The 22,425-nt window shown below is 55.6% G+C and overlaps 3 protein-coding genes across 5 annotated transcripts in view; all 3 read left to right on the top strand.

Moving 5' to 3' along the window:
- The window catches only part of CELSR3 (cadherin EGF LAG seven-pass G-type receptor 3), a 31,278-nt gene extending 28,435 nt beyond the window's left edge, over positions 1-2,843 (top strand). Inside the window, exon 35 of one of the 2 annotated variants that reach the window (XM_051627986.1) lies at positions 560-2,843. In XM_051627986.1, the coding sequence (XP_051483946.1) occupies positions 560-587 (28 nt within the window). In that variant the 3' untranslated portion in view covers positions 588-2,843. Of the gene's footprint in view, positions 1-556 lie in introns of both variants that reach the window. The other variant, XM_051627984.1, reaches the window with a different exon arrangement.
- A 2,870-nt stretch (positions 2,844-5,713) lies between these two features.
- Positions 5,714-10,938, top strand: SLC26A6 (solute carrier family 26 member 6). 2 transcript variants are annotated; one of them, XM_051627992.1, is made up of 18 exons: positions 5,714-5,841; positions 6,159-6,298; positions 6,396-6,506; positions 6,775-6,950; positions 7,022-7,186; positions 7,311-7,463; positions 7,649-7,731; positions 7,825-7,972; positions 8,080-8,193; positions 8,290-8,367; positions 8,502-8,597; positions 8,688-8,794; positions 8,884-8,953; positions 9,113-9,205; positions 9,312-9,416; positions 9,975-10,151; positions 10,278-10,332; positions 10,610-10,938. In XM_051627992.1, the coding sequence occupies exons 1-18, from the start codon at positions 5,714-5,716 to the stop codon at positions 10,831-10,833; spliced, it is 2,223 nt and encodes a 740-aa protein (XP_051483952.1). In that variant the 3' UTR covers positions 10,834-10,938. The 2 variants fall into 2 exon arrangements, with proteins under 2 accessions (XP_051483952.1, XP_051483951.1); XM_051627991.1 differs by having other exon boundaries at positions 9,966-10,151.
- Positions 10,939-11,450: 512 nt separating this feature from the next.
- Positions 11,451-20,352, top strand: LOC127388471 (cytochrome b-c1 complex subunit 1, mitochondrial). The gene is made up of 13 exons (XM_051627993.1): positions 11,451-11,563; positions 12,048-12,188; positions 12,656-12,742; positions 13,597-13,726; positions 14,445-14,643; positions 15,237-15,316; positions 15,464-15,579; positions 15,971-16,114; positions 16,839-16,999; positions 18,020-18,105; positions 18,563-18,651; positions 19,194-19,269; positions 20,135-20,352. Exons 1-13 carry the CDS (start codon positions 11,492-11,494, stop codon positions 20,197-20,199), a joined length of 1,446 nt encoding a protein of 481 aa, XP_051483953.1. The 5' UTR covers positions 11,451-11,491; the 3' UTR covers positions 20,200-20,352.
- The last annotated feature ends 2,073 nt before the right edge of the window (positions 20,353-22,425 follow it).

Below are 22,425 nucleotides of genomic sequence, written 5' to 3'. Positions count from 1 at the left end.
GGGAGAGGGCTGTGCAAGGGTGAGCCCCTGGGGTGAGTGGCAGGTGTCTCCTGGTCCTGAATAGTGACCAGAGAGAATCCTCCTGTGTGACAGCTTCAGGCACTTGCAGTGCCACAAGAGCAGAAACATTACGGTGTCTGAGTCTGCCTGCTCTGCCAGAAGTGATGGCCCTCACTGGTGGCTTGGGGGGGCTCAGGGAAGATGTTTTGTGCAGCCAGGCTGACCTCATGTCTGGCCCCCTTGCTTGGTGCTGCCTGTAGGTCCCAACGAGCCGTGGTGTGTGAGAGCCAGGCAGGCCCAAGTCCTACAGGATCCCTGCCTGCCTCAGTCAGGTTTCTCCCCAGGGACGCTGTCCCAGTCTGTCATTTTTACCCCTCCAGCTCTGCTCGTTGCTCATACTTCTGCTATCCCATCCCATCTTTCCTGTTCCCTGAAGACAGTTGTTCCTGTCCTGACACAGTGGGTTTCTGCCCTGTCCCCATCTGGCATAGCTGGGGGAGGCAGCTGGGGCTCAGGGGAGATGTCACAGCTTAACACTGTTTTTCTTTCCTCCAAGAAGAATAACAAGAAACGAGGGCCATTCCTGAGGGGCTGAAGCTGTCTGCAAGAGAAACAGAAGAAGCAGGGCCCTTCGCCTAACCAGGCACTGCCAGCTGAGGTTTGGTGTCCCCAGGGGGCAGAGGCCAGAACTGATGGTGGTCAGAGGCCCAAAACTGCCCCTGCCTTCCCCTGCCCTCCAGGCTGAGGGGCCAGCAGCCCACACCACCCACTGCCAGGAGCCTCCAGGCTCTCGGCTGCCACCGTGACCCTGTCACCTGCCCGGTGTGACAGGTACTGCTCGAGTGAGGGTTGGCGTCTCTGACCCCTGGGGCTGAGCTCCTCCTCTGCGACCCATTGGTACGCAGGGTGTGCGTGTGTGTGCATGGGCAGGGGGATGGAAAGAGAGCCCAGGACATGGGGGCAGGGGAGGGTTTTCTACCTTTTTGTATCTTTGTAATCAGAGAAAAGAGAAATTTCTATGGTTATTTTTACGGATGGTCTATTCCCAGGACCTGGAGCATTTGTTTCATCAACAGCCCCTTGCCACGTTCCCTGGGGGTAGCAGGGACTGCAATCCCAGTGGACTGGAGAGACAGTGCCAGGCAGCCCTTATGGCTTTGCCAGCACTGCTTTGTTCCATCCCCACTGTGAGGCAGCTGGTCCTGCTGCCCCTCTCACCCTCCCACCGTGCAGCTCCACACGAGTCTCAGTGTCATCCTCCTGCCTGGTGTCCCTCAGCCAGGTCTCCCTCTCCCCTCTATGGGACCCCCCTTGGGGCTGTCCCCACCCAGGAGCCAGGGCTATGTGCCAGTGGGAGCACAAGCAAGTGGGGCAGTAAATTTGGCAGTAGGGACTGGCTATGGGAGGAAACAAGCTTTGCTGTTTGGTGCAGTCCTGCTCCTACAAGTACTGGTTTTCTCTTCTCACCAAATGAGCACTGTGCTGTTACCCACTCTGTGTTGTGCTCTTTAACCTGCCTGTTGTAGAGCAAACCTCTGTTGGTTTGTGGCTCTCTGGGCAAGGTGTTGGATGACCCTCAGCAGCTGGCTGGGCTGTTCTCAGAGCCATTGCTCAACCTGCAGAGGATTGGTGTCTGCAGGAAGATGATGTGGCTCTAGTCTTGGGGTCCAGCATTGCGGACAGAAGTTGTATCTGGCTGGTTCCCTGCAGGCTCTGCCTACATACGCACACATCCCTGTGCTCTGTCTGGCAGAGGACCCCAGCTCAGAGTGGCCTGGATTTTGGGAGACGGAGGTAAACGGCACTTGGCCCTCTCTGGAAATTCAGGCCTGTTGATTTCTTAGCTTGGCCAGGGGCCTGGCCCTGGGCTCCCACTGTCCCTGCAGAGAGGTGACATTCCTCTGTGCCTACCCCAGCCTCAGGCCAGGGACAGCCGGCCTGGGGGGCCGGCACGCTCCCTTTCACCTGCCAAGCCTGGTGCCTCTGCTCAGCTTCCCCCGTGGTGCTTTTGGGGCTGTGTGACAGCACGTTCCTTCCTGCCTTACTACCACACTGCCCTAGCCTCTTACTGCAGCTTAGCCTGGCATGTTTACATGAGAGGGCTCTGCTGTCCTCTGGGCCCCCAGGGAGGCCAAGGCCTCTTGGCTGCATCCCTGAGTCAGTGGGAAGAGCGTGGGGAGAACAGAAGGGCTGGGGTGATGGGGATGCTGTGGGCCTGGTGGGGGCTGCCTGCCCCTGGCACAGCCCTGATGAGGCAGGCTCACTGCTGTCTTCCCAGGAATGGGGAGGGAAGGGCCTGCTGAGATGTTTACATACCACGCAGAGGGAAAGCCTGCTGGCCCCATGTGCTGGGAGCAGCCAGGCCTCTCCATGCTGTCTGTCTTTGCCTTCAGGAACAGGCTCGTTTACATGTTTCTCTCCAGCTGTGCAGCACCAGCACCAGAGTCCTGGGGTTCTGTCCCTGCTGTGCTGTAGTGCCCGTATATCTGCCAAATTGGGCATGGGGCTCTTTGTGCTGATGCCAAATGGAGAGCAAGTGACAAGTGCCAAAAAAGAAAAGAGCAGCAGAGCCAGTGGCTCTCCCCACAGAGCTGGGCTGGTCAAGAAGCAGGAGTCAGTCTGCAGCTTGGTCCCTGATTGTAGTGCTGTGGCCTGGGCTCTGGGGAGCATCCTCTTTGGGTTGGGTTTGTTTCTTTGGGGGATTTGGTTGGTTGTATTTTTTTCCTCTCTCCATCTCCCGATGCTGTGGGCAGGGCACAGGGAGATGCCCACGCTTCCCCTCTGGCTGTGTAAAAGTGTATCATGGAAGCGCCAGATTTGGAAATAAAAGTCTATAAAATGGTGCTTGCCTCCACTGTTTCCCTTTGCCCAGGGCTCAGGGTACATGTCTGTGGTGGGAGGTGCAGGTGCAGCGCTGGGCTTGGGGCCATGCTGGGAGGGGGCTGGGGCAGAAGCTCACAGCCAGCTCCTGGGATGAAGGGCAGTCCCTGTGGTCCAGGGAGAGGTAGCTTCAGGTAACAGGCACTTCAGGTGCTGCCAGTTGCTTGAGCTTGGCTGTGTTCAGGCCAGTTTACCCAGAGATGAGGTTGGCTGTGGTAGTGCCTGCTGGCCCCAGCCCTGGCTGGCAGGTCTGCAGTGGCAGCAGCTGGCACCCACAGCCAGCAGCCTGAGCGAGGCCAAGGGAAGAAAATCCACCGTCCAAAGGCAGTGTGACCCATCCAGGCTGTGGAGAAGCAGAAGGGAGCGTGAGGAGAAGAGCATGATCCTGGTGCTCTCTATGCCTCCCTTCCTTGCTGTTGGAGGAGAAAGAGCAGGTGAGCAAAGAGCAGTATTGATCCCAGGCACGCTGAGCAAGGGGGGGCCATCAACCATCCCTTTGGCCTCCCCTGCCTCTCTGAGTAATGGGGGGTCATGTCAGCCCCCTGGGAGTGCCAGGAGCTGCAGTTGTGTCCTGCAGCCCTTCCCAAGGCTGGCTGGGGAGCCAGGGAGAGCTGGTAGGAGGCTGGGGTGGTTGTGGGGGGAGCTATGGGCAGGGCAGTCAGCCCAGGGAGCTGTGGGAGGCCACGGCTGGGGTGCAGGAAGCAGTGGTGCGGGGTAGGGACCAGGAAGGGCAATAAGGAGGCTGTAAATGGCAACAGGTGTTATCAGGTGCTACCAAGTAGGAACTCTGAGATGGCCTCTGCTTCTGTGCCAGAAGCAGATAAATGATGGGGAGGCTGCATGCGGGCACGTGTGTTGGGATTGGCGTGTGGCTACCTGGCCATGGTGGGACTGCTGGGCTTGGGAGTGGCACAGTGTGGGGCTGGGGATGTGGCAGAGGCTGAGAGTGGCAAGCTCAGCCCCACTGCTGAAATGCAGCCAAGGAGTCTGCATGTGGCTGCTGTGGAACACAGGTCATGCAACCATGGGGACAGCCAAGGTGGCCATGGGTTGGCTCACACACAGCCAGTGGGAATGGGGATGAGTTGCTCTGACTCTGGAGAGCATAGTCCTGAGTGTCACCACTTGTGACAGTCACCAGCCCCATCCCACCACCAAGGGCACCTGGAACTCCTTGGCACGTGCCCTGCTCTGCCCATCCTGCCCTGCCCGCTGGCGTCACCCCACACCCTGACACCAGTCAGGCCAGCCCATGTGTTCCCGGATTTCCACGGCTGTGTCCCCATGGGCCTGGGGCCAAATGTGACTCAGAAATGCTCTGAAACCAATGGTGGTACCAGGTCATGGTGGAGTCCAGGAAGGTGTGATGCGGGGCCCCAGTGCCTGCTGGGGACCTTTGGAACAAGATAACAGCTGGATCTGCGCATGCTGTGGGAGAACGGGGCAGTCCACAGGGCACAGCACACCAGCTTCCAGCAGGTAAGCAGGAGTGGGATCCTGTGGAAAATAATCCAGATGCCGTGGTTGGAGGCTGCGGGTAACTTTCCTTGCCCCAGGCACAGGTCCTGCTCCAGGACGCCTTGGTGGTGGTGGTAGTGGTGGGAACGGACACACACAGGAGCCTTGAAGGCACAGGAGGGTGATGGCAGGACCCTGAACAGTGCCCTAGGGAGGTGAGCACCCAGCAGCTCCTGGCAGGGGACGGGCAACCAGGATGTGCCCAGCAGCAAGAAGACTCCTGCCTTGTGCCCAGCACGGCTGGTGGGGCACAGCAGCACCATGGGCATTTCTGTGATCCAGGAGCTGAGACTGGCCAGGACAGACCCCAGGATGGGATGGCCCTGGGGATAGTGGTGATAGCCCTGAGCCTGCCACAGCCATGGCACCCAGCACGACAGGGCAGCAGGGGAGCATGGCAGGTACCATGCAGCAGCCAGGCTGGGAAGTGAGCAGCTCCTTGGAGGGGCAGGAGGGAGGGCAGGAAGCAGGGAGCGGTGTCTCAAAGATCACAGGCAGGTATTAATAAATGGGAGGGAGCAGAAGGTGCAGCTGGCTGGCAACTCCGGACCAACTTGTGCACAGCAGGTAGGAGGGCTGGGGGCAAGTGGTGAACAGCTGGGGACCGGCCAGGGCCACCGGCCAGGGGAGATCCAGTAGGATGGTGCCAGCTCTCAGCTCCAGCCCCGAGGAAGGCCAGGCTGTGAATCCCTACGGAGATGCCTCAGTCCCGTTGTCCCAGCTTCACTCCTCCGGTTCAGCCCTGCTCTGCGGCGCGGGGGGCTGAGGAGGGCGCCGTTGGAGAGGTGGCGAGTTCCTGCCGCTCGCCGGGGGCTGGCATTCCTGCTCCCCTCATGTGTAAAGGGACAAAGTCTACGGAGCGGGTTGTGGGGTGGCCGGGGCTTTGCTCCGCGGCCGTGCTGGCTCTCTGCCCCGGCTGCGCGGTGGTACGTGGAGGAGAGGGGTGGCTGGCACCGAGGGGGGTCCTGCGAAGGGGGAGCCCCTGGAGCAGCCCGAGCAACCCAGGAGGGTCGGATGGGGCTGGTGCGGGGCAGGAGGGGGCAGCGCTGACTGCCGGGGCCTCAGCTCCCTCCCTGCCTGCCTCTCTCTGTCCCGAGCTGCTCTCGCTGCATCAGGATGCCCTGAACTGGGCTCACCCCAGGCCTAAGGCTGCTCCTGCACTCCTGGAATGAAGGACTGGCTTCCCGGGGCAAGCCGGGATGCAGGAGGGGCTGTAGGGTGGGTTAGTGTGCCAGGTGCTCCTGGCCACGGGGATGTGGCTGAGCTGTCCCTCATCTCCCTGCAGTGGGCTGGCACACAGGAGGGCCGGGTGGCCATGGAGGCAGAGATGGTCCTGAGCCACCGGGCACCGCACAAGGTGCTGAGTGAGGCTGACCTGGAGGAGGTGGCACGGCGGAAACCTCCCAACAAGTCCTTGCTGAGTGGCTGTCTCCACAAGACCAGGTAGGACTGTGCCCATCGGGGGAATGTGCCCAGACCCCGCCAGGCACCATCCACCCTAGCCCCACTGCCATGGGAAGCCAGGCTCTGGCTGTCCCAGTCCCTGCAGCAGACACAGTGCAGCCCCCAGGGTAGGTTCTCCCAAGCCCAAACAACTGCATCCACACTGTTTTCCTGCTTGGAGGGACACCTGGCCCCAGTGGATGGAGCTGGGGGTCCCACAAGACCCATTCCTTCCCATGGGGCCCCATCCACCCTCACGGACATCCCCAAGCCCCTGTGCCTGTGCTCAGCCCTGGCTCCTGCCCCTTCCCCACCAGATGCTCAGCCTCTGCTGCCAAGTCCCTGCTCTTCCGCTTCCTGCCCTTCCTGCGCTGGCTGCCCCGCTACCCAGTCAAGGACTGGCTCCCAGGGGACATCGCCTCGGGCTTCAGTGTGGGCATCATGCACCTGCCCCAGGGTGAGTGATGCCATGCCCAGGCTGCTGGGGGCTCCCCACAGGAGGGGGGCCAGGGCTTGGCCATCCATGACATGTCTCCCTTCTCCACCACGTCCAGGGCTTGCCTACGCACTGCTGGCCGGGCTGCCGCCTGTCACTGGTCTCTATTCTTCCTTTTACCCTGTCTTCCTTTACTTCTTCTTTGGAACGTCCAGGCACAACTCCGTAGGTGAGCTTAGGGACCACATGCTCCTGCAGGGATGGTGGGGAGGGAGTGGGGATGAGAGTGATGAGACCTCATCAGTGGCATAGCATTGCCACCTCAGTGGCTGGGGGGGGGCGTGTACCTTGCCTTTAACTTGTTCCACCAGGAAGATGGTTCGCCAAAGCACAGTGGGTGTGCTTTGAACCTGGCCCAAGGGGACGAATGCCTGTGGACCTCAGAGAGGTCTCAGTGCTGACCTTGGGTTCCCTGCCCACACCCTGCCTGTCCCCAGGTCCCTTTGCCGTAATTTCCGTAATGATCGGCAGTTTGACCGACTCCCTGCTGCCCAGTGAGAACTTCCTGGAGTTTGTCAATGGCACAAACATGACGATGGTCAATGAGGAACGGCGTGATGCTGCCAGGGTGGAGCTGGTGGCCACCATCACTGTCCTGACGGGCATCTTCCAGGTAAGGGATGGAACAGAGAGGGATGATGCCCCATGGCTGCAGGACAATCCTCCTGCCATCTTTCCTTCCAGGTGGCCCTGGGTCTCCTGCAGTTTGGCTTTGTGGTGACCTACCTCTCAGACCCACTAGTGCGCAGCTACACCACCGCTGCCTCCGTGCATGTCCTCGTCTCCCAGCTCAAGAACGTCTTTGGTGTCTCCCTGGCTGAGCATTCAGGGCCGCTCTCACTATTTATTGTGAGTTGGGTTTGCTGCTGCCCTGGGGCCCCCTGAGCACTTGTCTGTGGGGCACAGGTCCCCAAAAATCTTTGAGGGAAACATTTGCTTTCCTAAGCCTGTTCCCTCTGCCTGCTTCCTCTAGACCTTCATTGAGATCTGCCGGAAGCTGCCAGAGACCAACGTTGGCACCTTGGTGACAGCCATCATTGCCATGGTGGCCATCTTAATTGTGAAAGAGCTCAATCACAAGTTTGCCTCCAAGCTGCCCATGCCCATCCCCATCGAGCTTTTCACGGTACCCAGAGCTTCTCCAGCTCCCTGTGGGATGCAGCCATGGGTGGTCCTGTCCCCTGCAGGGTGGGGAGGGGTTGAATGGGGTGCCTTGGCAAGTGCAGCTCCAAGGCATGCATCCCCTCATCCTCCTCCCACCATGGTCCTGGAGCAGGAAGGCCCTGCCTCACTCCAGCCATCCTCCCCCAGATCATCATCTCCACCGGCATTTCCTACGGTGTCAACCTGAACGCCAAGTTTGGCATCTCCGTGGTGGGCAACATCCCCAGCGGGTGAGCAGGGCTGGGGTAAGGGTGGCTGTGCTGGGTCTCCACACCTCTCACGGGATCCCCCTTTTGAGCCCCATCTCCCTGTCTTGGCTGTAGGTTGAAGCCGCCCGTGGTCCCTAACTTCAGCTACTTTGGGCAGGTGGTGGGCAATGCCTTTGCCATTGCTGTGGTGGGCTATGCCATCTGCATCTCCCTGGGCAAGATCTTTGCCCTGAAGCATGGCTACAAAGTGGACAGCAACCAGGTGATGCTCCAACACACAGGGGCCCTTCCCTGGGTGAAGACAAAGCCTGTACCTCCTGCAGCTAGGGGATGGCATGGTGCTGCCCCACCCCTGCTCTGTCCCTGCAGGAGCTGATCGCACTCGGCTTCTGCAACTTCCTGGGAGGCTTCTTCCAGTGTTTTGCCATCAGCTGCTCCATGTCACGGAGCCTGGTGCAGGAGAGCACAGGGGGCAACAGCCAGGTGGGTGCTGCCTCCCTCTGCGGGGCTGGACCAGGGCACAAAGAGCACAAGGAGTAGCAGGGGGCTCACTTCCGTCATCCTGCTCTCAATCCTCAGGTAGCTGGTGTCATCGCATCTCTGGTCATCCTGGTGACCATCCTGAAGATCGGAGAGCTCTTCCGGGACCTGCCCAAGGTACATCTGGCCTCACAGCATCCATGTCATGTCCCACCCCTGTGCTTGTCCTATGGTGAGGTGGTGTGGGAACAGCCAAGACCCCCCCAAACATGTTCTCAGCATCCTCATGGCAGCAGAGACGTCTCTCCTAGGCCATCTTGTCTGCCATCATCATCGTCAACCTCAAGGGCATGTTCAAGCAGTTCAAAGACCTCCGCACGCTCTGGAAGTCTAACCGGGTGGACCTGGTAAGGCACAGACCACCCCTTGTCCCTGGAGAGGGTTTTTCCACCCTTCCTGGGGCTCACAAGATGACAGTGACCATGTCCCCCCTCCAGGTAGTCTGGATCGTGACATTTGTGGCCACCCTCACACTGAACTTGGACATTGGCCTGGGGGCCTCAGTGGCCTTCGGGCTACTCACCGTCATCTTCCGCACACAGCTGTGAGTACCCTGGGGCTGGGAGCTGGTGCCACATCCCGAGGGCAGGGGAAGCCAGTGGTGACCTCAGCCCCTTGCTCTGCTTCCTGCAGCCCCCACTACTCCATCCTGGGACGCATCTCCGACACCGAAGTCTACAGGGATGTGGCTGAATACGAGATGGTAACCACAGCAGGGAGTGGGAGAAGAGCTGCCTGCAATGGGGACGCATCTTGAAGCACCCCCAGGGGCTGTTCAGTGGGGAAAGGAGAAGGGAGGAATTTGGGGGAGGGGAGCAGGGAGCTCTGTCCCTGGGGTAGCACCCTTCCTGACTGTCCCCAGGCACAGGAGATCCCTGGTGTGAAGATCTTCCGCTCCTCCTCCACCCTCTATTTTGCCAACGTGGAGCTGTATGCTGATGCCCTGAAGAAGAAGGTAGGAGACCCATCAGCCTCCCTGCTGGTGTACCCCATGCCCCCTGCCTGCCAGCACGGGGGTGGAGGGGGAGTGCCTGGGGACACAGGGTTGCATTGTTTTGCAGAGTGGTATCGACGTGGACCGCCTGATTGAGAAGAAGAAGAAGGCCCTCAAGAAGCTGAAGAAACGACAGAAGAAAGCAGAGAAGGAGAAGGCAAAGAGGAAAAAGGTGCTTCCCTGCTGTGGGGACCCTTCCCATGCCATCCTGCGCCATGGCCCTGACTGGCTCTGGCATTTGCTGGGCTTGGTGGCCTGTGGGGCTCCCAGTTCAGTCTGTGGGCACTGGGTGAGAAAAGGCAATGGGGCAGATCTGGGCCACGGATTCACACCCAAGGTCGGTGGGGACAAGGTCGGCTCCAGGGAAAGCTGGGCTGTTAATGATTAGATGGTGGAATCAGTGAGTCATTAGCCATTTGGTGGGTTAATCAGAATTAAGAGTAAGAACAAAGGCTGACCTGGCGCCAGCTATTAAGCCTAGCTCTGAAGAGGGTCACTGGGGAGAGGGGTGGGTCTTGAGGAACCAGGAAAGAGCCCAAAAGTGGGTGAAGGTGCAAGTGAGGTGCCCACTCCCAGGGCCACCCACTGCCCATGCCCTAAAGCGCCCAGAGCCTCACCAGACCCCACTGCGCTATGGGGCAGGGCAGACCAAGGGGAGGTTACGCTGCCTGGCCCCTGCCAGGTCCTGTGCAGTGAGGCTGGGTCTCCTTCCCTCCCCCAGAAGGCAGAGGATGGGCAGAACGGCCCAGGGGTGGCAGTGATCGAGCTGAGCGACGCAGAGGGCGGCACCCCCCCCGAGCCCACCCTGCGCACCCTGGGGCTGCCCCAGCCTGGCTTCCACTCTGTCATCTTGGACTTCAGCCCTGTCAGCTTTGTTGACACTGTCTCCATCAAGATCCTGAAGAACGTAAGGGGCCAGGGTAGCAGGGGGCCAGCAGTGCCACTGGGGACGCCCCCAGGGCCCTGCGGGGTGGCCTGGTGGCTGCTGCCTGTTCCCTCTTCCCGGGTCAAATGAATTTTCTGCCGTTCGCAGATCTTCAGGGATTTCGGTGAGATAGAAGTGAACGTCTTCATTGCCTGCTGCTCAGGTGAGGAGGCTGTGCAGAACCATCAGCTCCTGTCAGGCATACCCACCCTTCAGGACACAGACCTCCATGGTGTCCCCAACCCCAGGGTTTCCTCAGGGGACAGGTGCTGCAGGTCATCCCAGGGATCCAGTCTGAGCCCTGCAGCCCCTGCCCAGGCAGCTGGATCCCTGGTGACAGCCTCAGTACCCCCTCAGCGTACGGGGGGGCTCTGTGTGTGTGTGTGGGGGGGTGGGCTCAGCCAGGTGCCGCAGCTTTAGATGTTTCTCCCTCCACCCAGTGCCTGTCCTCGCCCAGCTGGAGCGGGGCAACTTCTTCAGCTCGGCCATCACCAAGCACTGCTTCTTCCCCTCGGTGCACGACGCCGTGGTCCACATCGGCAGGGAGCTGCGCCAGGCCCCGCTGAGCGCCCGGCCCCAGCCCAGCCCCGGCTGCGCGGCGGGGGGGCAGCCCGGCCGAGCCCCCGCTCTGCCCCCGCAGCAGGACCGCAGCACCAGGATGTAGCCCTGCGAGAGGAGAACGCCTCCCCAAGGAGCCGGGTGGCTGAGGAGGGCTCCGCTGCTCCCATGACACCAACGCGCCCACCCCGGGGCCTCAGGGTCCTGTCACGCCCCCCGGCCCCTCCGGACTCTGAAAGCTGGAGCCGCTGCCGGCCCGGCCTCACGCCGGGAGCCCCGGCACGGGCCCGTCCTGCTGGGCCAGGCCTGCGGGAAGGGGCAGCAGCCCGGCAGCGCGGGTGCCGCGGGTGACACGCGTTCCTCGGGCTCCGTGTGACTGCACCTTCCTCAATAAAAGCGACCTGCGGCGCGGCCGCCCAGCTGCACCCTGGCTCTGCTCCGCGCCTGGCCTGCCCCCCTGCGGGTGCACCGGATCCCTCTGGCCCTTTGCGGACACTTTTCCCCCAGACCTCGCCGCAGGGCCGAGCCCCCGGGACCCCCCGAGACCCCCCGGGACCCCCCGGGACCCCCCGGGACCCCCCGGACCCCCGCGACCCCCGCTCGCCCTCCCGCCACCGGGAGGCGCCGTCGCGCTCCCGCATCACGTTGCGCATGCGCCGTCTCTGCCCACACCCCTCCCCTGCCCGCCCCGCGCCCCCCCCCCCCCTCCCCCGGGCTGCGCATGCGCAGTGCGGCCCGCGCCGTCGGTCAGCGGCCGGGACAAGATGGCGGCTTCCTCCGTCTGCCGGGCGGGCTGCGCGGCCGGGCGGGCCCTGCTGCGGGGCCCGCGCCCTTCCGTGAGTCCCCGCGGCCGGTGGTGGGGCAGGCGGCCAGGTGGGAGGCCGGCAAGGCTAGCGGGGGGCCCTGCGGTGCGCTGGGGCTGCCGGGCCCAGCCTGTCGGCCGGCCGGGAAGGTCACGGGGACGCGGCGGGGCCTGAGGGGCGGGCCGCCCGGAGCCCGGTGTGGGGCTTGCCCGGGGCCTGCTGTCCGCTCCCCTCCTTCGCCCGGGGACTGGGCTTTGAGCGCTTCACGGGGCCCTTCCCTGCCGGTTTCGACCTCCTGAAAGCTCTGGCGCTTCTGAGGGTTTCCAGCCCTCCGGTGAGCCAGTGGTTGGGTGCGAGTGGGTGGGTGAGGGTGTGCGGGAGAACCCCCCGGCCAAGGTGTTAAAGAGCTCGTCTGCCTTAGCCCTGTGCCCAGCAGTCTGTCTCGGGGGTTGTGCCCTGCAGAAGGAGGTTAGTGGTGGTTAGTGGTGATGGTAGCGTTTACTTGTTTGGGTTTTAGGCAGCTTTATTGACTTTGACAAGGAACCGAGGTGCTGCCACCTATGCCCAGACACTCCAAAATATTCCTGAGACCCAGGTCACCACTTTGGACAATGGGCTCCGTGTGGCTTCGGAGGAGTCCAATCAGCCAACGTGTACGGTAAGTTTAATACAGGTTAAGGGTTTACTGGAAACAATCAGCCTTGCCTGGGCTGTAACTGGTTTTGCAAAAGCAGCGTTTGAACCAAAGCTTTTGATGGAGACCCTACAACTTCTCTTTGTTAACCAGTGGGATTAATGTTGCAGTAGAAGTCAAAGTCTGGCTTGTAAAAGTCTGTAGTGAAGGTTTCAAGGTCTACAGATTTTCTCAGTCTTACAGTGTTTGTATGAGCAGTCAATGACTGATAGTAGTTGTATTTCTGGCAAAACTATCAGAGGCTTTTATGAAGCTGCTGGGTAAAAAAAAAAAACAAGCAGAAGAAAAAGTTGCTGTTTTTTATTTTGGTGCCACGTGTGCACTGCCTGTGGAGCAAACCTACTGTTCATGTTGTTATATTTGTGGGATGAGGCTTGAGCATCCTGTTTGTTTTCTTTTGTCACCTGTGTGCTCTGTGCTTTTGCCCCTAGGTGGGGGTGTGGATCGGGGTGGGGAGCCGCCATGAGAATGAGAAGAACAACGGGGCTGGTTACTTCCTGGAACATCTGGCCTTTAAGGTGAGGAGGGATTCTGGGTCTGGCACAGGATTGTGTGGAGAGCTATTCTAAATACTTGCTTATTTTTGTGCTCTTGCTTCTGAGGCTGTGGCTGTTAAGAGAGAGTAAATCGGGACATCTGAGTTCCCTTTGATTATGGGGCGACTTGCAAGTGTGCATGAATTAAGGCAGCTTAAATTTATTAGTTGGTATTTCCTCTCTTAAACGAAAAAAAGTTGTCTCTGACTGTCCCAGCCACTGTGTAGCACACATACAGGACCACATTATGAGATGTGTTTCTTCATGTTAGCAGGCAGAGCTAAAAGCAGCATTTCCTGTAGCCATTTGGTTTTCTTAGTGGACCAGTGGAGATCAGAGCCTACAGCTCTTTTTTAAAAATGTATCTGCAGAACAGCCCAGGAGCAGAAGGCATCTCAGCCTGGGACTTGCTGACTGGGGTCCAGTCTGTGCTATCACAAGTGGCTGCAGCATCTGGCTTGCTCCTTAAGAGATGAGCTCTGTAGGTTTTTGCTCCTATTCTGGCTTCTGAATATTGCTGCTCCAATAGGTAGAAACCTTATTTTTGGTTTAGACTCATTCTTGGTTTATTTCCACTGATTTGGTCTTCAGCCACTGTTGCCTTTTAACGTAAATCTTCTCCTTCCTTCTGGTTTTTTATTAGTCCTTAAAAATACACTTCAGCCATCCTTTAGCTAGAGTAAGCAAGTTTTAAGTCTTACTTTCTACACTTGCTCTTGGTTTGCATGAATCATATGACAGTTTTTATTGGGTTAGATCTTTATTGTTCCTTTCCTTTAGTTCTGCCTGGGAGGGAAATCTGTGTGTTTCATAACTGTTTATCTGTTTTCTTTTAGGGCACGAAGAAGCGTCCTTGTGCTGCCTTTGAGAAGGAGGTGGAGAGTATGGGTGCTCACCTGAATGGGTACACCTCCCGTGAGCAGACTGCCTACTACATAAAAGCCTTGTCCAAGGACATGCCCAAAGGTAGGGTGGCCAGCTGGCAAAGTCTGATCCAGAGGTTAAGGATGAAGCAAGTGCATGTGCTCGTGTTTCTCCCCCACCAGCATCCTTCCTAACAACAGACCAGGGAATTAATTTGTGGCTGAGCTGTAGATTGGAGGTTCTTCTTGGTAGATGAAGAGAGCACTGCCATGTCATGCTGCACTAGGTTGCCAAGAGGCAAAGGGTCAGTAGTCTGTGGTTTGTTTTATGGAGCTGAGAAGCTGATGTCAGCAACAGCTCCTGTGTCAGGAGTTAGCAGTGCAGCTCTTGTGCTCCATACTCCTTCATGCTGGCTCCTCTTTGGGTGGGTTTTGTCCAGAGGCAATGAGTCAAGGCAGAGCTGTGGACCCTGCTGTAGATGTGGGCTATGCTGTAGATGTCTCAAACTCTCTGTAAGGATTCAGCATGTTTCTGCAACAGTGCCCAGCATCTGACCTTCTGCTGTTGTTGCCCACTGTCCACTGACAGTGATGTTTGGCAAGCTGACTTGGAGAATTATTGCTATAACAGAGCTGTTTGTCCCTCTCAGGTGCTGTGGCAATGGGTGGTTCTCATCTCTGTTGTGTTGCATCCCCTCCCCAGCATGATGTGTTGCTCACTCCATTTGCAGCCGCCCTGCTGCCTGTGTGTCTTTTCCCCTTTCAGCAGCACTGGGTGGCAGTCAGGCAGTGGGATTGCTAACTTAGGAAATGCATTGCAGTTGTGGAGCTCCTGGCTGACATTGTGCAGAACTGTGCGCTGGAGGAGTCGCAGATCGAGAAGGAACGTGGCGTCATCCTTCAGGAGATGAAGGAAATGGACAGCAACCTGACAGATGTTACCTTTGACTACCTTCATGCCACTGCATTCCAGGGGACTGCGCTGGCCCACACTGTCGAGGGGACCACGGAGAACATCAAGTGAGCAACAGGCTGGATGTGGTACACAGCCCATAGGTTCAGTCCTTGGGTTGCATGACTGCTGCTTCTCAGTAGGGGTGGCAGCACTGGAAACTGGTCTGTACACAGAGGTGATCTGTGCCTGTGGGCTTCTTGTGTCCTGACTGTTCTCCCTGTTGAGGTGGGTGGAAGCATAATGCTGCACACATTCTTCCTTAGGATCCCCTCATGCAAGACTGAGGTTGGTAGAAGCAGGTTGAACCTTCTCCCATACTTGTCTGTTAGATGCCATTGGAGAGAGTAAGAGCTAAGGGTGCTTGTTAAAGCAGTGCACACCCCTTAGGGTGCTGGTAGCACAGGGACCAGGGTCAGTGCTCTCTAGTTAAGTATTGAAGTCTGTCCTTAACTCTCTGTCTTGGTCACTGCTTTCCATTACTGAATTGGAGCACAGGGAAAGCACAGACAGTGCAGTCTTGCTTCTAAAAGCTGTTGTGTCCCAAAATTAAGAGTATCAACATCACTGCTGTCTCTGCACTCTGAACTTGCTTCTCCTAAGCCTCTCATTCCTCCACTCAGAGATGCTGATATACCTGGTCTCTCTCTGTTCTTTCTAGGCGTCTGACTCGATCAGATCTGGCTTCGTATGTTGATACTCACTTCAAGGCACCTCGTATGGTCCTGGCAGCTGCTGGAGGTAAGTTCTAGATCCTTGTGGTTCTGGGAAGCCTGGGTATTTTCGAGCTGGCGATCAACCCCCTGTCACACACCTGTAATGTAAACCCAGATGATTTTGTTAAATTCAGCTGATGAAGACTGCAAGTCTCTCCTTTCTCGTTGTCAGGTATTTCCCACAGGGAGCTGGTGGATGCAGCTAAGCAGCACTTTGGTGGGGTGCCCTTTGCATACAAAGAGGACGCGGTGCCTGCCGTCCCGCGCTGCCGCTTCACGGGGAGCGAGGTGAAGTTCTGCTCCTGAGCTGTTGCCAAACTGCTGAATGAGTGTGAAACCAGTTGTAACTGCCTTTGTGAGGAAAAAAAATCTTTGCCTGTCTCGGTGAAGCTGATGATTCAGCATTTTGGTAGTGCCCCCATGTTCTGGTTTTGGGCCTTATTGCCAGAGCTTGTTGGGTTTTACATAGGACCCAGATCCGTTAGGAATGTGAGGCAGTTGCTCACATCATCTGCTGGAAAATTCACATTGGAGCAGCGGGTTTGTGCTCAGTAGTGCCTGAGACCATTTCACTGAGATAAAACCAAGTTCCCCAGTCTGTCAGCCTGGCATTGCAGCAGGCTGCAGACAAAGCCACAGTGCTCATGCAGTTCTCCCCCACTCCTTGATGATTTCCTAGATCCGTGCCAGAGATGATGCTCTGCCTGTTGCCCATATTGCTCTTGCTGTGGAGGGGCCAGGATGGGCTGATCCAGACAACATTGTCCTCAACGTGGCTAACGCCATCATTGGGCGCTACGACCGCACCTTTGGAGGTGGGAAGGTAAGAGGCTTGTGAGTGTGATAGTGAGAGCCTGAAGCCTTTTAATATGGAATATTCTGTAGACCCTGGCTGAACATGCTTCAGCTTCCAAGTGTGAAGGGATTAGGAGTCTGGAAAGGAAGATAGAAGTATAATTGAGGCTAATCCAGGACCGTCCTTGAGATACGATGCTGGGAGATGAAATGGGCCTTCACTACTAAGTTTGGGAGAGGTTTAGTTGGTGAATTCTCAGCGGCTTATTCCTACCCTTACAAACTAACCACCCAGTGTGGGAGCAGTGATGGGAGCAGGGCAGAGTACTCTGTAGTCACATGATGCGAGCTCACCTTACACCTGTAAAGCAAGTGGAACTTGTTTAAAACCCCAGTATTGCATCCATTCTCATTTGGAAACTCTGTGGCCTGTATAACTGTGCTAACCCCTGCTGCTGGGAGACCTTGCACTTCCCAGTTTCTCCCCCTCCTAGGAAGGTATGCATACCAGCTCCTCATCTGTGGGTGGAAAAGGAAATGGTTTTCCTGGATGGACTATGGCCATTGTTGGTGGCGTTTCCACCAGTGAATTTCATCTGTTGACCACATGAAGGGTCTAAATTAAGCTCTTTCAGCAGAGTACTCTATTCTGTCTTGTCTGTGGTCTTTGTGAAAACAGCTCAGTTGGAAAGAATTTGAGCTGCACAGAATCAGTGAGACTGAAATGGCTGACAGTGTCTCCCTATTTACAGAATCAGTCCAGCAGGCTTGCTACGCTTTGTGTGGAGCATGATCTCTGCCACAGCTTCCAGACCTTCAACACCTCTTACTCTGATACCGGCCTCTTTGGTTTCCATTTTGTTTCCGATCCTCTGTCCATAGATGATATGATGTATTGTGCTCAGGGGGAGTGGTAAGTGTAACCGGGACAGAAGTTCTTGATTAAGATCTGACCCTCTGGTTGGAGGCTGCTGGGGGGAGCATATGAGATCTTCAGAGAGCTCTGTCTGTCTGTGAACTTATTGGTAACTCTGCTTCTGGTTAAGTGATCTTGGAAGTGGTTTCTGTAATGTCTTAGCCTGTGGCTTTTGAGGAGCTGTTTTAATTCCTTGGGGCTCTTCAGGTCTTTTGTTCATGCTTCCAAGTATTAGCACTGAGACTCTTTTTTTTAAAATACAAGTGAGATCATTCCTTAGAGACAAGGCTTTTCCAGGTGCCTAAGAGGCATATCTCCATTGTCTTGTTAAACTTTAAGCAAAGCAGGCAGAGTTCCTGCCTTTCAGACTGTTGTGTTGTGGCTGAAAAATGCCCTGCTGCTGGAACCATGCCAGCGTTTGGGGGCCTTCTGTCTGTCTTATTGTATGTGTGTATACCCCACTAATGGTTCAAGGCTACATCTGATGTTCAGAGCCGAGCTGCGCTGTGGTTGGAGCAGATGGAGTTAGCCCTTGCCCTAGAGACGTTGCAGTTGGCAGAGGAGGGAGGGATTTCGCAGCTGGAGTCCAAACAGACTCTGTAGAACTGTCTGGTTCTCTCAGCATCAGTTTCCAGAGCAGCTTGCCATGCGTGGGAACAGCTGACACGCCTTCCTTCTCTTGTGATAGCGCCCTGCAACCGCTCCCAGCTCTGTCTGCTGGGCCAGCCACAGCCAGCACCAGAGCTGCTGGGGCCTTTGTGAGTATAACTCAGCATGTCACCTGCTGGGTGATGTCCCTTGCCTGTAAGCTTGAGCTCTTTCTCTCTCCTCCTGCTGTCCAGTGCTCCCCAGTTTTTAGCTGCTCTGCAGTGATCAAAAATTAATCTCAAGTCTGCAAGACAAGTGATGTTGGTAGTAGCGTATTTCTGCAGAGACTTGGGAAAAATGAGGAATTCACTTTGTCTGAGCAAGCAAACATCTTTAAGAGCTTTAGCAGTCTTTCCATCTCCTCTCCAGGATGCGTCTGTGCACTAGTGCCACAGAGTCAGAGGTGAAGAGAGCCAAGAACTATCTCCGAAATGCCATGGTGGCTCAGCTGGATGGTATGTTCTGGTTTATGGATTGACCATGCACAGCTTTGAGAGGGTTACTGCTTATGTCTCTTCTGGGGAGCCAGAGCTCTGTTGGACATTGCTAAAAGCTACCTTTTCCCTGCTCTGCATTCCTCTTGCCGTGCTGTCAGAGCAGCTGACCCCAGCCCACTGTGCTCCAGGCTAGCTCTGACTCTGTAACCTGGTAATTCTGTGGCTAAGGGTGGGTAACATGCTGTCTGGTGAAGTTAGAATTGGGACCCTCAAACTGGTCTGCCTTGGCTCTGTAACACCTTGGAGACTGGTGAAGCAATCTCTGTATTGCTGCTTGGAGTGCTAACTACAGTGGTACTTTGTTAGAAGCTGTTGAACAGCTCGAGTTGCTTCTCTCTGCTTTGACTGATGATCAGGCTGTGCAATTCTGGAAGGCTTTCTTCTATGCTGACCATGTGGCTTCTTCATCATCTAGGCACTACCCCAGTGTGTGAGAATATTGGAAGCCATCTCTTGAACTACGGACGCCGTATCCCTCTGGAGGAATGGGATGCCAGAATTTCTGTAGGTACCCAGTTGTTCTGGTTAGGGCATTGAGCATGGTTGGTGTCAGGTGTTTTCTGACCTAGTTTGCTGCAGTAACATGAGTCCTGCTTACCCCTTAGTCAAGCTGCCTGGAGACCAGGCTGTGAGCTCACTGACACTGATACAAATATGTCAGGGTCTCTGACACAGACGTAGTATATCCTGTGTCCCTGTGGCTGGATTCAGTGCATCCTGGAAAGAGGGAATACACCTGTGTTAAGCGGCACAAATTGAAGTTCCTTTAACAGTTTTCCCTAGACTTGGCTAGCATCTAGTTTTTGTAATTCTTCAGCCACTCTATCCTGTGAAAGGCTTCAGATGTTGGACAGCCATGTCTTTACCCTCAGAAGAACATTAGCCATCCTCACAGACAAGAGGTGTTCAGTTGGTGCAGATGGTCTCCAGGGGGCAGACAGTGTCTTTTTAATTATCTTGACATATAATGGGGCCACAGTAGCTTCCAACTTTGAGAAATGCAGGTCTGCTAGAAGGGTCATTAATTGCCTGATTGATATTTACAGGCTGTTGATGCACGAATGGTGAGAGAGGTCTGCAGTAAATACATTTATGACAAATGCCCGGCAATTGCAGCTGTTGGTGAGTAGTATGTGACAAGTAGTACATGGTAGCTCAGAAAGCAGGAAGGGGTCAAGGGCTGAGTGGAAGGGATCTGCAGGCACTTCCCATGTGTCTGTTCTGGCCTCCTAACCCCTGGTTCTTTGCTGGTATCCTCCTGTCTCTGCACATGGGCTGTGCCAAGGCCCAAGGAGATCAAACCTGCAGGTGCTGGAGGAACAGAGCAGCGAGCTGCTGGCTGTCCTCCCACCTCTGCTGCCTGTGCAGCCCTGACTAAGGCTGGGAGTCCCAGAGCTGGGTGCCCGCCCAGCAATGTCTGCCAGGTGTCCTTACCCTGGGGTCATGATGGTTTATGTAAGGGAAGTGAAAGGACCTCATCCTCCTGTGCTGCTCTGGCATGTCTGTCTGGCCAAGGATAAATACCTCTCAGAAAACCTGCCTGAGCAGCTCAGCTCTGCACTGGTGCCTCCTTCCTGTGTGTTGTGGATTCCCCTCCTCCATGCAGCTGCTTCCTTTGGCGTTCAAAGCACAACAGCTTGGAAAAACTAGAGGGTTTTTGAAGAGGAAGTTGGAATGAACTCACCAGAATCTCCCATGACTTGATGGCTCCCTGTATTTCATACCTTTATGTGGAGCTGTACTGAGTATTATGGAGCAGCATGAGACAGCAGCTTATTCTCAGGAAACAAGTAACAGTTTCTCTCTCAGGAGGTGGTATCTGCTGGTTTTCCTGATGCAAGTTTGAGCTGTAGTTGCCTGGTTTTGTGCATAGCTGTTCTGAATTGTATGCAACTCTGCTCTGCCACCATCTGCTTAAAGACCAAGGGAAACTGTACAGGGATTTTGACTACATCTTCAGTGACTGACTCTTCTTCTGTTCACTCAGGTCCCATTGAACAGCTCTTGGATTACAACCGTCTCCGCAGTGCCATGTACTGGATCCGTTTCTAGGATGTGTTCCTGCAGGCTGGAAATAGTGAAGCTGTGGACTGTGGCAGGTTCCCTCTGACTCGGAATGTCTTCTGCATCGGGGCAAAATGATTCCCATCAAAATGGCTGTCCTCTCTGTGTTAAATGTATAAAAATAAATATATCCTATATGGAGTTGGTTCTGTTGGGGGTTGACTGTTTTGCTGGATCTTTGTGTAGAAGTTGTTCATCCTGCCAAACTGGTGAGGTATTGGACCAAACCAGGGCTCATGCTAGAAACTGTGTGCCTGTCAGCAGCTCTGCCTCCTTTGTCCTGAGCTGGCAGTGTCCTGGTTCAGGTCTTGCCATTAGGGCAGCTGAAGGCAGCCTTAGGGCTTGTAGGGGGCTGCTGGGGTAGCTCTGGCTGTCTCACTGTCCCTTTCTGTGCAGGCAGCAGCATGGGCAAACTGGGGTTGCAGCAGTGCTGTTTGTGCAGACCTAAAAGTGGAGGTTTCTCATCCAGGGGGACCTTTGTGCTCTCCTGCTCCTAGAAGAGATCAAAATGTATCTATGGAGAAGTCCCTTTCCAGTCCCCAGGGTGTGGTGGTAGTGTTCCTGGCCTGGCTGCTGGTCACCCTCCTGTTGGAGTGACCACCCTGCAGGAGGGGCAGTTTGTGCAAATCCCTCATCAGTTATAGGCAAAACTGGTCGGCTTAGTTCCTACCACCTGTTGAAGGTGGTGAAGGGGATCAGCCTGGCCTTGTCTCGTGTTGCCTCAGTACAGCTGAGGTGCTTGTCTAGCAGAGTCAATAGTGTGAGGAGCAAGAACTGTTGCCAGATAAACTCCTTTCCAAAAGCCTCTAGAGGAATATGGTACCTCTCATTTTAAGCTTCCTGGTTAGCTGCAAGCCAGTTCAATAAGGAGCAGAGGTTGTGGTGGAGTATGTTGGTGTTGGTCTACACATTCCTCTTACAGATGAGCTTCCATCTATCCAGTCTCACCTATGCAACAGCTGAGAAGCTGCTGACTGAAGTATTGGGAGACCTGGCCTATACCTGGAAGATAATCTCCAGGTCTGAATAGCTGGAAGAGCTACCCAGCCCTTGCTGCTTTGTCTGGTGTTAATCTGGTTGTTGCTGTCTTGTTTTGCCCTTGGGAAGCTGGAACATAGAACAGGAAGGATGAAACTGAGCAAGGGGGATGGAGAAGAGCTTCCCACCAGGTGGCACTAGCCTGTCACAGCTACCCTTGAAAGCTGCGAGTTACTCCTGTTTAATTTTTGTCTTTGGGATAAATCTCTTTGGGATTCTCATTTAATTTCCAGGTGCTGTCCCGACAAGTGGGATTTAAAAATAGTGTAAAAGTTTCTAGGAGTTAGTCATTACATTTGAGACTAATCCAGTGTACTAAATCATTTGTGCTGAATTTGGATTCTTGATGAGGGAGTCAGTGTGTCTGAACTCATTGCGTATACCAGGCAAGTTTGAAACTGTTAAATGTTCTTGATGCAATTGGGGTTTAACTATGGTCGCAAGCTCTGGCTCGTTCCAAGTGCACTGAGGGCTGAAAAGCTGAACAAGCTCACTTGTGCCTCAAGCCTTGTGAAACCAGTAAATGATTCTGCCTTGGGTTTATGACTGCAGTCAGACTGTAATCCTCTTTTGTCTTCCAGTGCCATATATTTCCCACCCCTCCAGGTGAGCTTGCAGTGTGCTTTGCAGTTGGTGAGAAGTACAGGGAAAGGGAGGTGTACATCCTTGCTTTAGCATTTCCTACAAGTTTTCTTCTCTGGAGGTATCTGCTTGGGAATGGTTGTTCTCCCTGAGAATTTCCCCAGCCCCTCTGGTACTGCTTTGTACAGGAACAGATTAAAATACCTCTGCCACTGTTGCTTTCCAAGCAGCTATTTCTGTGCAGCAGAAATTTCTGTGCACTGGCTGGCTGCGCTGAGCAGTGTGCTCCCAATTCAGCAAGGACTGACACCCGTTCCCTTCTCCTGCCCAAGAAGCTGCAGATCTCTGAGTGTGGCCAGCTTATGCAGCTTTGGAAGGTACTTTGTAGATGCTTTTATCTATGTAGGAATCCAAGTATCTGGGCTGATCCAGACTAGGAACTGTGCCTTGGTGAGTAGCACTATGTGCAGAGTGCTGTTGGGTGCCCACTTGCAGCTGGGAGTCAAGGCTCAGTCGTGCCCAAGATGTTGGCATCTTTCTGGCTGCAATTCCATTGGCATTCTGCCCTGTGGTGCCTGTCATGTCTGGGTGCTG

This window comes from Apus apus, chromosome 9 (assembly GCF_020740795.1).
Source record: "Apus apus isolate bApuApu2 chromosome 9, bApuApu2.pri.cur, whole genome shotgun sequence".
Taxonomy (NCBI): domain Eukaryota; kingdom Metazoa; phylum Chordata; class Aves; order Apodiformes; family Apodidae; genus Apus; species Apus apus.
Note: the sequence above shows the minus strand (reverse complement) of the source record. Positions and strands in the feature narration are given on the sequence as shown.

Bases quoted from the DNA above. Each gene is read 5' to 3' on its own strand.
- SLC26A6 (XM_051627991.1), top strand. From the start codon at position 5,714: ATGGAGGCAGAGATGGTCCTGAGCCACCGGGCACCGCACAAGGTGCTG. The intron at 7,973-8,079 runs GTGATGCTCCAA...CTGTCCCTGCAG, and splicing joins ACAAAGTGGACAGCAACCAG to GAGCTGATCGCACTCGGCTT. The intron at 10,333-10,609 runs GTGAGGAGGCTG...CCCTCCACCCAG, and splicing joins CTTCATTGCCTGCTGCTCAG to TGCCTGTCCTCGCCCAGCTG.
- LOC127388471 (XM_051627993.1), top strand. From the start codon at position 11,492: ATGGCGGCTTCCTCCGTCTGCCGGGCGGGCTGCGCGGCCGGGCGGGCC. The intron at 11,564-12,047 runs GTGAGTCCCCGC...TTTGGGTTTTAG, and splicing joins TGCGGGGCCCGCGCCCTTCC to GCAGCTTTATTGACTTTGAC. The intron at 15,580-15,970 runs GTGAAGTTCTGC...ATGATTTCCTAG, and splicing joins GCCGCTTCACGGGGAGCGAG to ATCCGTGCCAGAGATGATGC.